The 16,751-nt window shown below is 44.5% G+C and overlaps 1 protein-coding gene across 1 annotated transcript; it reads left to right on the top strand.

Annotated features, from left to right (window-relative positions):
- Window positions 1-9,746: 9,746 nt before the first annotated feature.
- Window positions 9,747-16,751, top strand: cbx4 (chromobox homolog 4 (Pc class homolog, Drosophila)). Its single transcript, XM_028411670.1, has 5 exons — window positions 9,747-10,077; window positions 10,179-10,222; window positions 10,897-10,962; window positions 12,793-12,859; window positions 14,061-16,751. The coding sequence occupies exons 1-5, from the start codon at window positions 10,009-10,011 to the stop codon at window positions 15,441-15,443; spliced, it is 1,629 nt and encodes a 542-aa protein (XP_028267471.1). The 5' UTR covers window positions 9,747-10,008; the 3' UTR covers window positions 15,444-16,751.

Here is a 16,751-nt window from a genome sequence, read left to right as displayed (position 1 = left end):
CTCCTGTTTATTGCTGATAGCCATCGGGGCGACCCGAGCACACACGGGGGACTATTTAATTACACACGTTCCACACATGCCCGTCAATAATCCAGCCGATGCAATCATTCATGTGGCATTTGTAATCAATACTTTCATGAGAACTAGCAGTCAGACTCTGGGTCATTTCACTGAGTTGTCATCATCACTACTAGTAGTTTATTTTACTATGTTGACTTTATCAGCCAGCATCAATTTGTTGTTATTGTGCTTTCTGTACTGGCTTTGTAACTTGAACAGAAATATATTTACTGATGACTGGCTTGTAAGTTAAATACTTTTTACACAAAAAACCCACTAAGACCCACTTACATTTAGCTTTTGTCTGCAGTTGAAGAGTTCATGCCTTGATCCTGCATATCACTCATTCCAGAGTACTAAATGTTGACCATGAGGTGCTTTGTTGACTGGTGCAGGTTCTGTATTGTATTTCTGGATCACTTCCTCTTTTTGCCTGGGCTTCTGCATGTGTACAGAAACATGTATAACATGAGCAGACTGGAGCTTACAATGCTAGAAAAGCCCATGGGCTCATATGTGTGCGCTGTGCTGGTTTAACCAACATTATCTGGACGTTTTGTTGCAATATATAGGAGCATATGATACATTGGAGATACCGTATGTGTACATGTGTGTGCATATGCATCATATATTTAGTTATTAGTGTCTGCGGTGTGTGTGTGTGTGTGTGTGTGTGTGTGTGCAGGGACGCTGCATATGTGAAACTTTCTTTTTTTGGTGTAGGCTGCCTGGTTGTGTTTCTGTAGCTGCATCCCTGCTCTAGCCGGATGTGTGAAGAGTGTGGTGTTATTCTGCTTCGACCACAAAGGTCTGTCTTTGAAAGATTCACACACATGATACCACTTTATCCAAACGGCAGGCTGCAAACAACAAGGAAGCTCTGCACACATTTCAATCGGCTCTATATTTTTACAGATTTTATGTAGCTTTAAATCTTTGTTAGATTTGTTGACTAAACTAATAAATAATAATAATAAAATAGAAACTGCCTTGTGAGCATGTGCGTGAACCCGAGCCTTTATATTTTATATGTATTGAGTAGAATGATAAAAAAGAGTGAGTTCAGGCATCCCTGCCTCCCTCCTGTCTTACCGCTCTGACACTCAGCCCAGGCCTGTGCAGAAGCATGTGTGCTCACAGGTATGCTGAAGAAAATCCAATAAATCTTTTCCTTAACTCAGTTTTAGCCACAGCAACCCAACTGATTGCACTTTCTGCAAAGGTGTGATGCACACTCTGAGATCTGATGTACAGTAGAGCCACAAACTCTTAAAAGCAGTTGTTGCATGTTTGCCCATATTTTGAGTTTTTTTTTCAGAAATGCTTTGTGTTTTGCATTCACACCGATCAATGAAACATGAATGAGAAGTTGTTTGATCTGATCTGAAGGGGGGGGGGGGTCACGCTGACAGCTTGTTAGTCACCCGGGCTTCTCAGGCTGCACAAAGACAAAAGAGACTCTTTAAAACAAGAACCCAGCCGTGACCCAAGGAGTTTGGCCAGAGCTTCGCCATGTCGAGGGCTCTCCAACTCGGCACACAAAGAAGACAACCTTCCCTTTGTCAGTGTGGGAGTGTGAGTAAAGCCGAACAGTCACGAACTGTTACTTCAGCTGTCATCATATCTGGATATGTAGCTAACTCCCTTATTTCCCACCCACAGTATCCACATCCTTCATTTATACCCAAAGGCTATCAACGCCAGCGGTGGCGGGAGTGATTAAGCAGGATTTGCTGCCGATCCTCATCTCTCCTCCTCCTCCTCCTCCTCCTCCTCCTCCTGCAAAGCCAGGTTCGCAGCACTTCAGAGTGTGGTGAGTCATGGAGGGATTGCAAGCTGTGTCAGAGATAAAGACGATGGAGGAGGCCCTGACTGCCAGGATGGAAAGTGTAAACACACACACACCCAAAAAAAACCTCTGGGCATTTGGTGTATTGATGGCTGTCTAGTTTCTCTCTGTGTTCCCGCTGGTTTGTGGAGACTCATTTACTTGTTTCCTTTGATTTAGGTCTTCTTGCCATCTTCTCATTCCTGCCTGCAAACCCTTCCACTCTACAGAAAAAAACAGCATTCCTCTGTGGATCCATTCCCGTGTTGTCTGCCCAGTAGGAAACTGCTGTCCAATCCATAAGTCATGATAACAACCGTCTTCCTCCTTTTCCCTCCTACAACCCTGACCCCCCCCCCCAACACACACACACACACACACACAGTAACTCTTGCAGTGGAGAAAACCTTCTACTTGTGTGGAGCATGATGTCAGATGTCTCTCTGCTGACACGCCTTGCCATGGGAAAAGCATGCATAAGTGTGTCAGCACACACACTACAGGGACCTTTCATGCACATCAGCTTGTGTGTCTAGCTGACCAAACAAAGTGTTCATAATAATATCCACAATTTTCAACCATGGCACAAGTTTCGTTGTGATGTAACCAAATGTTTGCATTCAACTCCACTAACGGCAAAAGTGATCAAACATTTATTTTTATAATGCAGTTTTAAAACCCATTTATTCCTTTGTGCCAGAATTCCACTTCAATTTAGCCTCCCATCCTTTAAGCTGCTCTATGAAATTCCCTCTCTCTCTCTCTCTCTCTCTCTCTCTTTCTCCCCGTATGGCTTGTGTTATTGATTTGCTATTATGTTGTGTGGGGGGAGAAAAATCCATGGGCCTCCCTTTAAATAACCATCACATGAAGACAAGAGAGATATATCATAGGGAAACCATATCGAATTGGAACACACGGAACACCCAGTGTAAGCACGGCAATCTTCTCTGCGCGTCTTACGCCTGACAAAGAAAGAAGCTGAGGAGTTATCTTAAGCTTTGCTGAATCAAGCTTTTCTAGAGACCCAAAGAGTATTGCTGGAAGGGATATCACTTTACATAGAGGCTCTGGCAACAAATCTGAACATACAGCGCTCATATCTCTCAGTTCTTTGTTGGCCCGGAATATATTATAAAACAAAAAAGAACCACAATGAGTGCTGTGTGGCTTTTTAAAGATAAAGTTGAGTTGATGTTGGTCTGACTGTTTGTGAGGTTTCGTGTGTTCAGGTAACGCCCTTGACATTTAAAACACATTCAAACTTTACACATATAAAGTGATTTGAATGACCAAATAAATCCTTTCTGTGCATGAATTGATAGAAAAAGTCTGCATTTGTGAATATGTGAATACGTGCAAATCATGGAGATATTCCACTCGCAGGCAGTTGCACTATAAAATGTGTGAACTGCATTGGTCAGGAGTGAAGTATTTATTAATTAATATTTCAGCTATTTCACTGATGAATGCCCGATGAAGGTCGAACTGTTGTGAAGGCGTAAATATTCCAGCAGTCAAGATAGTGGTGGCTGGTTTTTATTTATGTGTATGACCTTGGACTGAGTCAGTTCAGTCGAACAATCATGAACTTCCCAAGAATTGCAAAAGTGTTTTTATTTGCACAACCTTCAAAATATTGGATCATTTGCATCCAAAACAACACACACCCTCTTACAGTTACACTCATACATTTGACACACAAGATTTTTTTCGTGTACGTTCTCTTTAGACACAGAGCAAGACTATTAATGATTAATTTATAAAGTATTAATCGTGCAGGGGTATTATCTAATACACTTGTGGAGCATACGTCGCAGTGACATACAGGACATGCAGCAGACAGAGGGCTGTCTGCTGTAGTGTTCAGGAAGAGGCCGTGCTCGCTCTGATGTGGTGAGCTGCAGTACCTATGACACACACACACACCGAGTTCCTGTGTTGAGTGTATGATGTCTGCTACGCATGTTTAAGAGTGGCAGGGGTGACGACTGACAGACACACGTACTTGCCTGCCCTGCTTTTTATAGGTCCTGACATGCTTGCCTCGGGCCGTCAGTGTGGGAGTGAGAGGTGATTATGCAGTCATGTGGCTAATGTGGATGATTGTCTGAAAACTTTTTCTATAATGTAGAATAGTTTTATGCAAATGAGAGCACTGAGAAGACGGGTAAACAATCTGAGATGGAGCAAATTAAATTTTTTAATGTGTAGCTCAGGAATGAGGGAAAAAAAAAGAAGGAATAAGAGCACGAGCTAGAAAACAATAGATAATATTGAACAGCAAAGCCTTTGTTTACATTGTCATTTAAAACTGCTGTGTATGGCAGTTTATGTCACTTTTTTTTTGGCGACGCTCCATGGTGGCTTGATTATCTCTCTAAATTTAATACAAATCTTAAATCCCTGCTGTGGTCTTTGCTCAAGTAAAGGAAGCTTGCTTTATCTCTCCACTCCTCCTCTTCTCTTTTCTCTCCCCGCAGCCAATCAAAGCCAAGGCAAAGTGAATTAAGAAAAAAAAATGAAGCAGCAGCCTGTGTGGCTGAATTTCCATATAGATAGTCAACCACATTAAACTTGTTCATCTGCACCCTCTCTGTCCACTCCTTTTCTTATTATATTTTGATAGAAAGATGGCTGCTTCATCTACATTATAAACTCACATCACATTACCCCTCCCTCCCTCTCTCTCTGTCATGTTTCTATCTGCCCCGGACACTTGATTGTTCCTGAACCGAAGTTGACCCCATAAAGAGGAACCTGTGCCTGTTTTTTCTGTTGTGGTTTTGTTGTTCGTATTGCTCCATATAGCCTCTTCTTCCTCTTGTAAAACCAGTTCATGAGTCCTCAGTGGTGAGAGAGGGGGCAAAAAAGCACCTCCTCATCATGGTGCTTCCAGGCTTACATGTAAATTAAAACGCAATTAAAAACAGGCAAATAAGCACTTCCCGGGAGGTGGGGGGAGGTGGGGGAATGGAAGGAGAGGGGAGAAGAGGAAAGCGAGGAAAGGGTTCTCAGGATAAGGGCCTGTGTCACTCATCATTAGCATGGCATTAGACTGAAGGGAGCTAAATCTGAACACTGGGTCACAAGCACATTTATAGGAACTGTGCCTGCCACTGTCAGGTCTCTGCGCTAATGCAAACAACCACATCCTCCCTTCCAGAGGGAACCATTTCTGCTTTCCATCAGACAAAAATCCACACAATTATGTAGTGGATTATTCAGCTATTGTTCTCTGAAGCGTACTATTGTGTGCACACCATTGTGTTTTTTTTTCTGCACAAAGCTGTGGCGTATTCATCACTGATGGCAGTGAGCAAATAATTTCAACAGGCAGTAGCAGATATTTGTGTCACTGTGCTGCAGAAAGATGCAGCTTCTCTCAGCACTCCTCGCCCTTCCTGCTGCAGCTCAGTATCGACAAGGCGTGTGTTCAGCCTCAATCTGCCGGAATTCCACTGCACCACCTTCTTCTGGCCTTGGCCCTCACGCCTACCAACCCCCTGGAAGCCTGGTGCCCCCTCCCCTCACCATCCCCTCTCTCACCCTGCACACACCCCCCTCCCACCTCCTGCTCAGGCTCCTGGGTAGAAGAGGATCAATGATGGTGGTGGTGGTGGTGGTGGAAGGGGGGTGGAGGGTAAGGGTGGGGGGGTGAACCCCACACGACGGCAGCCTTGCAGGCAAGCAGGCGTTTGGGGTGCAGAGTGGAAGAAAAAAAACGGGAAGGGAGGGAGGGTTGGAGGCATGGCGGTGGGGGGCCACCCTGGCAGAGGAGCACCCCTCTCTGCAGACCTGTCGCCTTGGTGCAACAATGGCCGTGACAATGACACTGGAGGAGGAATTTCCGCTGCACCCCCCCCCCCCCCCCCCCCCTCTACCACCACACACACACACACCTCCCCACCCGGTCTTCATAGCGCATTAAAATCTGCAGTGCCAAGATGAATGACTTCCTAATAGCTTTCATTTGTTACAATTATCATAATTAAACATATGTCAGGGCAGACAAAGGGAAGGGGAGACTTCTATGTTAGCACCTGAAGCAGAAAGAATACAGGCGCTGGAAAGAGGATTGCTTTTGTTTCAGCCTAATTAGTCCAAATAGACTTGTATATGGGAATCAGTGAGCATATTTACAGCAGCTAATTACAGGCGCTGTGTTTCAGTAATTTAGAGTTTCCATAATCTGTTTCCAGCAGCAGCATGGACCTTACGTCTTTTAGGATTCTTGTTTCAACTGGATGTACTTACTACATCAGTGCATTTGATAGTGGAGCCTAATGACTGCCTGCTGAGCACTGTGAGAACGGCTGAAGGCCCTCTTAACATTTTTGTAATAACCCCCTCCTTCCCCTCCTCTCCACCCTGTCCTTGCATTCTGTCCCTTAAACCAATCAACTCCTTCCTTCCTTGTCGCTGAATGAATCAGGCCGATGCAGAGGCTCTCTCTCTCTCTTGTCTCCATTTTGCTGTCTCCATCTACCATTTTCCCCTCTTTTCCACCTTTTTTTCTGCAGTCCTGTCACACTTTTTTTGGCTATACCTTCTCCTTCTCCTCCTCCTCCCACCACCCACCCTCATCTCCCCATTCCCTCAGCTGGCACTCCTCCTGGCACTGTGGGTGGTGCGGTGCCAAGGAGAGGAGGCCTTCCTGGCTTTCCTTTAGAGCCACCATTTTGTGCACTACTCTGAGTAAGCCAGCTGTGTGGATGCAAAGAGTGTGTGCAAGTGTGTCTATGTGTGTGTGAAAGAGAGAAAGGGGGGAGAGTGATGAAAGAAATTGGTGTTGCAATGGATGTAAGGTCACAAGGCTGAGCTGTCTGTGCTTCCTGCTGAGACCAGACCAGAGATCATGACTTAACCTGACCCTGGCCCTCCTACACACACACACACACACATCTTTCATGTGCTCACATTTTCTCTTCGTGTTCAGGTTTAAAACTTTCTATAAGTCAAAGATAAATAGAGAAGCTTGAAGGTTTGCTTTTAGATTCTTGATTTAAACTGATGTTTTAATATTTTATAGACGAATAGTAAAAGTCGTTTTTGCTAAAACACCATATAGACTGTTTGAAAAGAGTCCCTATGAGAGATAAAAAACAGACTGGCTGACCCTGAGTTTATCCTCATGTTGTAGATAACAGCTGGTTTGACCTTGACGGGCCGCAGCAAGGACAAAATAAACATGGAGCTGTTTCTTTCCACGCTGCATGCGCGCAAAAACAAAAACAGGTCCACAAATGTGAGTTTCTACAAGTTTTCAGACGGTTTAGAAATAGAACATTGCTGCCTGCGTGTCTGTGTTAGGGCTGCATTATGAGACGTATCAGATAATGAGAGAATTTTAAGAGAAGAGCAATAAAAGCGTTTCTGCTCTGTTAGAAAAATAGACTAAGAACTTCTTCTTGTATCTTAATCAAAGCGCCATATTGGCACCGATATATTCTGATCGTTTCATTTTTGTGTGTGTGTCTTTTTATTTGAGTGGAATCTTTGCCTACAGTTTTACGGGTTTTTTTAGCGCTCGATAATCGAATGTGTCCGTTGATTTCCACTCACCGGCTTTTATCTTGAGCTTTAAAGTCACAGGTGGACAAATGAGAGAGGACGTGATCTCACCTGAGCGCAGTCCTGAGACGGCGCGCAGAGCAGAGGAGCGACGGCGCTGTGAAATTTGAAAAGAAGCTTGCAGAGAGGACAAACCTATCAATTTGATCTGATCATGTCTCTTCCCTTGATGATCAGCAATTACCGCAGAGCTTCGGGGGAATATGGATCTCTCGGCCACACAGAGAGGATGCACACAGCTCCTCAGAGCTGCTGTTTAAAGGGGGGGAAATGTTTTAAAGACAGAATCCCTCAAATGTTCATGACCTTAAAAGGTTGCAGTAAATTTAGAAAACCCAGCGCACGTTGGGGACGCTGTTTCACTTTACACTATAGCCACATCATTGAATCCCACTGAGCTAAACTCTGTTGATTACAGAAGCACTGTCAGGTATATTCCTGTTTCTTATGGGCGCTGTGATCAGATCACGCCGACAAGCTGAGTCAGAAGACTTTCTAAATCATCATCTGTGTATTTACGCAGACCTCGGGCGTCCTTCCATTGAGTACAAATCCAAAAATGAGACATAATTTGTATTTTGGGTGTCTGAGGAGTAAACGGAGCTGTTAGTGGATACATCTGTCCCTAAACATTTGCTCAGCAATGCTGTCAGACCTTTGCTTCTTTCAATATGCATTTCGATTCGGGAAGATGTGTTGACGGACAAAATAATGTTAGAGGAAACGACAGCTCCATTTTATCAAGAGCTTGTTTGTTTTATCATAAACTTAAATTCCCTCTCTCCCTCTCTCTCTGCGTCTCACTGCCTCTCTCTCCCCCCTTTCATGCTGTTGCTAGGGAAGCAGGGCGTATACGCTCCCTGGCCGCGGATGAAGGGCACAGGGAAAAAACGGGAATTGTGCGTCAATAAGAAGGGTTAATCGAACGTGTTTGTAACAGACAGGGTCTCGAACCCCACCAGTACCCATTTCAGGTCTCAAAGCCGAGAATTACGGAGCGTAAAGTGCGATATTTCGTCGCTTTTTCTCCATTACCTTATATGGCAGGGCAGAGATATATCGTGCCTGCATTTAATAGGCTGGCCGCTGCCGCTCTGCCTAAGAGGCTTCGTTTTAACCCTTGTGGTGCTGAATTATTTTAGGAGCAAGAAAAGCATCGGCTTTAGCCTCTGTAAATGTCTTTTTTTTACAATATCAGTGCGTCATAAACAAACAAAATGCGCCGTTTTGGTGTGAATCTTGTCTACGGATCGTACTTTACGCACAGAAATCCGTATTTTACGCACAGAGACGCGTATTCGCTACTGTTTCTAATTAAGCCTCCATAAATCAGTTGACTTAATGTGGGTGACATTTACAGCACAAAATACATGATCACTGGTGATGTGGTTTATGCCGCCGGGTTTAAATAGTCTTGATGTAGAGACGTGCTACGACCAATATTTCAACCAATAACAAGACGCAGTGATGGATTTAAAGGGGAGAAAACAAGCTGCGCGCTCTGGCAGCGAAGGAGTCCACCATTAGAAAGTTGCCACAGGTAGACTGCAGGCTGCACAGCAACCCTCTGCTGTGTGTCAAATTAACGGCAGTTGAGCCCAGAGGATACGACACTGGTTTGACTATCAGACTGTGTGAGTGTGTGTGACCTATATTTGCACAGCGCTGTTAGCAGATCGAAGTCATCTGTGCTGCTTTAAGGGGGATCGGAAATAAAAAGGGAACTTTTATCATCAGTGTATAAACAGAAGCTCTGGTGACTGTGTGCTGTCACGTCCTCACCATGTTGGTTGGTGCTTTGTTACACACTAATCAAACTATCTGTGATTGCTGCGGACACATAGATGACAAGCTGAATTTCAGCTCTCACTTGCAGTTTTTCTGCCTTTGAAATGATCGATGCTGCTGAACACATATTTTCTTTATTATTGTCTATGTTGTGTTTTCCGCATTTTTGATTTTCATACAGAAAATGAGTAAAAGTACTTACTCTAATATTTACATCTCCACATGAAATGTAGACTAACTTCTATACAAGTCAGTGTTTCCCCACAATAGTAGACATTTGGAGAAGGCGTTTCTCCAACCTTTATGGCACAAAATAATAGGCCATAACTGCGGAGTAGACATTATACATATCTCCTGTGACAGTAACGTAGTCATTGATTTGAATTTCCAAACATCCCTCCTGCAGTTCAGCACGCTCGGGATAAAACCCCAACCTTTCTGCAAGGTCTCCACCTCCCCCTCCCCTTCCTGACGTCATACACCGAGCTGAAGCTATTGCACGAAAAGAGCTGCTCACAGCTCCACTACTGTGAATGTCTCTATGCCAGGACTGTGTGTGAGAGTGTGCAAAGAAGCGAGAGAGAGAGAGAGTGTGAGAGAGCGAGAGGGGAGAGGTGGAGGTAATTCAGTTGGATTTGGATACAACTGGAAAACTACCAAGCGCGCACAGCACGCACGGAGCGGAAGGCACATCGACTGTGGTGCGTAGCCAACATTTCACCTACTCCCCGTCCCCCTGCGATCCGATCCAGCCGAGAATGGAGCTCCCTGCCGCCGGAGAGCACGTCTTTGCGGTGGAGGAGATCGAAAAGAAGCGCATTCGGAAGGTATCCGCAGCGGAACAGTCAGTGCAGAAAAAGCACAGTGCTGACGCTTAAATGTTGAGCCTCACCAATTTGTTTTTTTTTCTCCTTCACCACCATCACAGGGCAAGACAGAGTACCTGGTCAAGTGGCGAGGCTGGTCTTCCAAGTAAGTCTCAATATAAGCTTCTCTCAAATAGCTGCAGCGTTCCAGCAGCGCGGTAATACGCGCGAGCATTATGTAACAAAACGAGGTGTTGTTATTTCAAAATGACATCTTTCAAGGGCGTGCGCGCATTCTGTGGTTGTGTGCGTGTGTGTGTGTGTGTGCGCGCGCGTTTGTGTGTGTTTGAACTGGGAGAGCGCGGTCGCTATGTGTTCCAGTGTATCCGCGGATGCCTTCACTAATTTATGCGAGGGAAGGGGGTAGGCACAGCCATGTAATCCCGTTTTAATTATTTCTGCTCTGCCAGCGAATTTACGAGACAGTGGTGCTAAAATGGCCGACTGTATGTTGGTCCTGGAGGACGGTTTTTTTTTTGGTGAGCATATACACTTTTTGTTTGACACCCCCCACCCCCCATCTGCAGTATAGGTTGTTGGTGAGCTTCTGTGGGAATGTGACTAACGGTTGTTTTGGAATAGAACAAGAATGATACAAATCTATATTTTGACATTAAATTGGAGGCTCCCTCTGTATCTGCACGCCAATGGTGAAGATGTGTGTGTGTGTGTGTGGACACTGACAGAGGCCTGTAAGTCAGTTAGGAGGGGGACCAAAAAAAAAAAAAAAGGAAGTCTGCACGTGACAGCTCTCTGACAGTTGTTTGCTCCTCTCTGCAGATACAACACATGGGAACCAGAGGAAAACATCCTTGACCCGCGTCTCCTCGTTGCGTTTCAACACAGGTGAGAAAGATGTGGACTTCGGACGAGGCCGCGCAGCCTCCAGTTCAGCCATGACCATATAAGGGCATGGGAGGAGGGGCGCTGTGGTAACTCAACCCGCCCCACCACCACCACCACCACCTCCTCCTCCCCTCTGCTCTCCCCAAAGGACTGTCTCCTGGGGGAAAAAGGCTGGATAGAGTAGTGAGAATTCCTAAATCTTATTACTGGAAGGAAGTGACCTGCTGAAATATGCATGAATATATATATAAGACTTAAAGATTATGGGTTTGTCAAGGAACCAAAGGCAAGCTAATCTGAAAAAGAAAACTGAAGCTGCAGCCTTTTTCCTGCCAGAAAGAGTCTGATTGATCATGAAAAATCTCAGTTATTTGTATGTGATCATCTATTACCAAATAATTTGTTGATGCTCAGACAGGTGTTTATTTGCACTGAAACATTTTGCAGGCTGAATACAAACAGCTTTCCACCAGCAACCAACAGGCAATTCCCTTCATTTTGTCACATGGACCTGTGTATTTTAACACTGTGTGCATCAGCTGATGATGTGACTTCAATCTGGATGCACACAGGCTCGTATCAGAAACATGTTGTCTGTCTGAGAGGTGGAGATGTAAATTCAAATGCTGTTGCCGTTTTAGCTTTATGGCGGCGTGCACAGTTGCATCTCGGATCCACGAGGCCTCTGAGATTTCGTCTCTCTCTCTGTAGGCCGGCAGGCTGCTCATGGGACCGGGCTAAGTCATGATGGCTGGAGAAAGGAATTTGCGTTTCTGAAAAGGCTAATTGACACGCAGTGTGCATTTCAACATTTCCAGTGTAACGCTCTCATATTCCCCCGCAGCCTGCCTGCCTGCCCGCCCGCCTGCCTGCCTGGGTGTGTGTGTGTGTATGTGTGTCTGTGTGCTGCTGATGGTCATGGAGTGCTGCCTCTGCACTGTGTGTGTGGATTCCTCTCTGCTCCCAGTGGATGGGGGAGGGGATTCGATGAGGGAGTCTGTAATTGCCAAATCTTCTGTGAATAGGGGTCACCCTGTTAGACGCTGTTTGAAATCGTACGCAGGCTGTTTATTGTGACGATTTTCAGGCAGCTCTTGATAGTTTAAACATCTGTAATGCAAGGCCAACAATGGACTGGGGGTTACACAAGCCTGTGTTCGGCTGGCCTTCACCCACCGCTGGTTATTTATGAGCCAATGATGAGTCAAGGTTTTATAGCAGGGAGCAATATTTCAGCGCTCGGCCTGGTCACTGCAACTACAATAACACGTTTCTCTCTCCTCCCTCAATAAAAACAGAGAGTTGATGTTAGTTGTTATTTATCACCATGCACTGGTAAAGTGTAGGCGTAGCGTTGCACAAGACCTGGCAATGTTTTGGTGTTGCATGTATCGCGGAATTACTCCACAATGTTGTATTTATCCCATTCCGTTTGTGCCTCATGACCCTAATTAGAGATTGTAATGTAAGGAGTGGAAGGCTTGCTGAAGGAGGGAGGATGTTTGAAAGACAAGCAGAGATTCTCCCTGCTGTAGCCTTAATTGAATTTCTCCAGGATAATGAGAATATGGAACAGGCCGATTACCATGGAGAGCTATGCAAATAAGGACCATGATGCTTTTGTAGCGGGTCACACGTGGGCATTCATTAGTCTCTCTGAATCAAAATTCCATTTCTGACCTTGAATAGGTAAAAGAAAATGAAGGAATACTCCAAATGTCAAACCTGTAATTTGCTGTGTGATATTATTTTTTAATGTGGTGAGGTTTTTTTTTTTTTTGAGAAGAATGTGTTGTTTCTAATGTGATCGAATGTCTTTTGTTTCCACAGAGAGAGGCAGGAGCAGCTGATGGGATATCGTAAACGTGGGCCGAAACCAAAACATCTTTTACTCCAGGTAATCTATGAAAGTTTCACTCTGAGAGACCAGAAGAGGACAGTTACTGCCAGGTGTGCTGTATAGCTGCTGTCATTGTGGCCATGGTTATTTATAGTTTTCTATAAGAGAGCAGCAGAGAGCAGATCCACAGCTTGATCTCTTGTCTGCACTCACCAGCTCTGTTGTTCTGAGGTTGCAAAAGCGTTGCTTGAGTGCGCTCATTTTATCTGCATGTTCAGTGTTTCTGTAGGCCAAACGGCCTTGTATGCAAAACACAAGAGACTAGAGCGTTCTGTCAGTCTTTCTTTCATTTCCCTGTTTGTTTCCTCCCCACCAGAATAAATCTGTGAACATAGCAGTACGGCTGTACTTTGACTATCTTCAGTCAGGCATTTACAGGAGCACATTCTGAGCCAAATGTGATTATATATTTTGAGCTGATTGCTATGCAGTGTCACTCCTTTGGAGGCATACCCCTCTGCCAGAGTCACACGTGGCCAGCAATCAGGGATAAAGCGTGACATGTCTGGTGGCACTTCTCTGACCTCAGGTCAGAGCCAAAGCGTCTTGAGCGTTCCGCTGCAGTGCCCCTCTTGACGGCTGAGGGGGGGGGGGTCAGCCTGTGGAGGAGGAGGAGAGGACAAGACTGTGGGAGGGAGCCCGTAAACTGAGTCCTGATTGGATGGCTTTATTTTGCCAATCAGACGTCTTTAAATATAATTGATGCAGCAGTTGTTTTTATCCAGCCCATTAAAAATGTTGCTACAACATGCTCGGTGCTTCTGGAGGATTATTGTCAAGTCCGAGCAAAAAAAACCCTGCTGATGTCATAGTGATGTCATCAGAGTTATCTCTGCTTAGACATGAAATCCCCCCCGAGTAGACAATTATTTGAAAATGTTCATTTAGTAACAACATTTAATCTAGTCCTCCCAACATCAGCGGAATATCCCTTTAAAACTCTGAATCTTGGGCAGGTTTTTAAATTTTTGTTTGGGTCCTGTACCTGTGAATGTCAGGGTTTTTTACATGACTCTTGACTGGGTCAGTTGTAGCTTCCCAGTTTTGTTGAGTGTTTTTTTTGTTGGTATTTTAAAAAATTGTGTTTCATTAAAATGCATTTTAAGGTTATATTAGTCTTAATATTTTCTTCTTTGTTGCTTTTCTTGTGATGATCATTGGTAAAAATCGTAATTTCGTGTCTCGACTCTTCTTTAAGGTGCCCTCATTTGCCAGAAGATCAAGCATCCCTGCGGGTTTTGAGGAGATATCTCCAGATGCAGAAGGCAGCCACAAGTCTGATCCCCTCCAGGTCCAGCGCTCCCAGCCTCAGCAGTACCAGCTCAACAGCAAGAAGCACCATCAGTACCAGCCCAGCAGCCAGGGGGTCCCAGCTGACCAGATAGCCAACGGCAAGAAGAAGTTCATCTACCAGCTGAACAGCAAGAAGCACCACCACTATGAGCCTGACCCAAATATGTACGATGCCCAGGCTTCCAGGCTCAAAGAGGTGGTCAAAGTTCAGGAACCTGCCAGTAAACCAGCAAATCCTGGCTGGAACTTACCCTTGGCCCTGCAGCAGAAATGGGTCAGAGACAAAGACACTGGCTGCTTGAGCAAAGTCAAAGAGCTGGCAGTGGAAGTGAGGAAACCGGCTGTGAAAGAGGCAGAGAGCGAGCACGCCCTTAAACCTAATCCTAAAGATGCAACCCTGCCGAGCTCCATCAGCAGTAAAATGAAGATAATCAAGAACAAAAACAAAAACGGACGTATTGTTATTGTCATGAGTAAATATATGGACAGCAACAAGGTTCATGGAGCCAAGGGTAAACATGGAGAATCATCAAGAGAAGAGAAATCCCAAAAACCTTCAGAAAACAATCCAGCACACAGAACCAAAATGGCAGAGCACCCTGAGAACGGCATCCCCAAAGAGATCTGTAACGGCAGTTCCCTCTCTGCTGCAGAGCATCCCATAAAGTGCTCCCCGAAGGACAGACAGTTCTCCAAACCTTCACCGAGCACAGCAGAGGAATACAACACGGAGGTGGCTCGCGGTCAGGCTGATTTGCCAGACGATTTGCCCTTACAGCTGACTGCTAGCTCGCCGGTGGCGTCTTGGGCTGTTGATACCAACACCCCAACCCCAACCGCTGTCGACCAGATCAGGATCCCTTCATTTCCCGGTGACCGCAAGAGGAAGCTGTCGGATCCTGTGGAGGACAGGAGTGTCTCTAAGGTCTACCTGACGTCGAGGAGCTTCAGTGTGCCCAGCACTGTGGTCACGCCACCTCAGGACAAACCCATGGACCTGCACTGTAGCAGCTCACGTCGCAGCAGCACGTGTACATATGAGGATATGGGCAGCCAAGATGAACCGATGGACCTCAGCTGCCCTAAAAATAAGACACAGATCCAAACTGAAACACCGCCAGAGCCCGAACCTGTCCAGGACACGCCTCCTGTAACAGAGGACACACAAAAATCAGACACATCTAAAGAAGCTGTTAAAAAAGTCTCTCCTTTTATGGGAAATATCATCATCACTGACATCACGACGAACAGCCTCACCGTTACCTTCAAGGAATACGTTTCTTTCTAAGAAAACAGGACTACCAGTGTTTGTTCATATGTGCATATGTAAAAAAAAACATCAGAATTTTGTATATATGGAAATTTATAATTTATCATTGAAATTCAATATGTTTCTTATAATGTTTTATACTGTAACTCCTCTGTGATGTTGTAGCCAAGAAAGTGCCCTCGAGGATTTGAGTGAATGCATTCAGGTGGATGTGTTCCACTTAAAACAAAAAGCAAACAAAAAAACTACTTTGGAAAAAAAATGGTTGTTGTTTCATACTTGTACCAAACTTGTAACCTAAAACGTATGAAGGTTTATACATATTTTGTATTAACAATAACTCTTATTTTGGTCCTGATAGAAGGTAGAGAGGATTGAATATATGGTGATCAAAGATCCAATCGAAAGCACTTAATTACATTTCATTGCTTCTTTGTGTCATTAATGGAGAAACAGCTACTAGTCTTATTTTTGTGTTATAGAGGTACTCTGGCGTATTTTTGTTACACGTTTTATTTTGGGGGGCCAGTTTCCATTAATTAGCAGGTGCATCCATGGCAACACAAATGTAGCCCTTTTCCTTTGTGGGGTTTCAAAGCTGTTATTGCACATTTAAGGAGTAAAAACCTCACAAAGTTTTTAAATTTCCATTAGGAAAATTGTGTCATTTATCAACTATGTGACTTCCCGTTAGGATGATGTATGCATTGTTACTATAATTAGAGCATGATTTATGACCTCACTCATTGCTGGAGTTACTTTAGGAGGCGTTGTGTCACACAGATTTACAACGTTCATCTCATTCAAGCTCCTTTTAGAATCTGAAGAATACATCTGAGCACTGTTTGTTTTACAGTAAACAACAACAACAACAAAAAGCTACCAGGGTCATTGATGAGTATGTAATGGAGATTAAATGTGAGTCGACTTTGTGCACTGTTACATGCAATCCGACGAATGCAAGCTGTTTCTGATTATGCTGCTGTAAAGAAATCAGATTTAAAAGCTGTTGGATGTAACAATGGCCTTCTACATGCACATCTAATGCAAAACCAGTCCGAATGCTAACATGCTATAATAATATTGATGATTAAAAAAAAATGAAGAGTGCATATTTATTGACAGCAGTTACGAGGAACAGTTTCTCCTTCCTGAATGATTTTGCTCCTTTCTTCCTTTTTGCTTCGCTCATTGTTTCTTGCACTCGGCTTATAGTCAAAATGATTGTTATAAAGTATGATACACCAGGAGTTGGCTGACTTATTGATGTTGGCACAGCTTGTTGGATGATATGTTTCACAATAAAGAAAGAGATTTGACCTCTGA

The sequence above is a fragment of the Parambassis ranga genome, chromosome 8 (genome assembly GCF_900634625.1).
Source record: "Parambassis ranga chromosome 8, fParRan2.1, whole genome shotgun sequence".
NCBI lineage: Eukaryota > Metazoa > Chordata > Actinopteri > Ambassidae > Parambassis > Parambassis ranga.
Note: the sequence above shows the minus strand (reverse complement) of the source record. Positions and strands in the feature narration are given on the sequence as shown.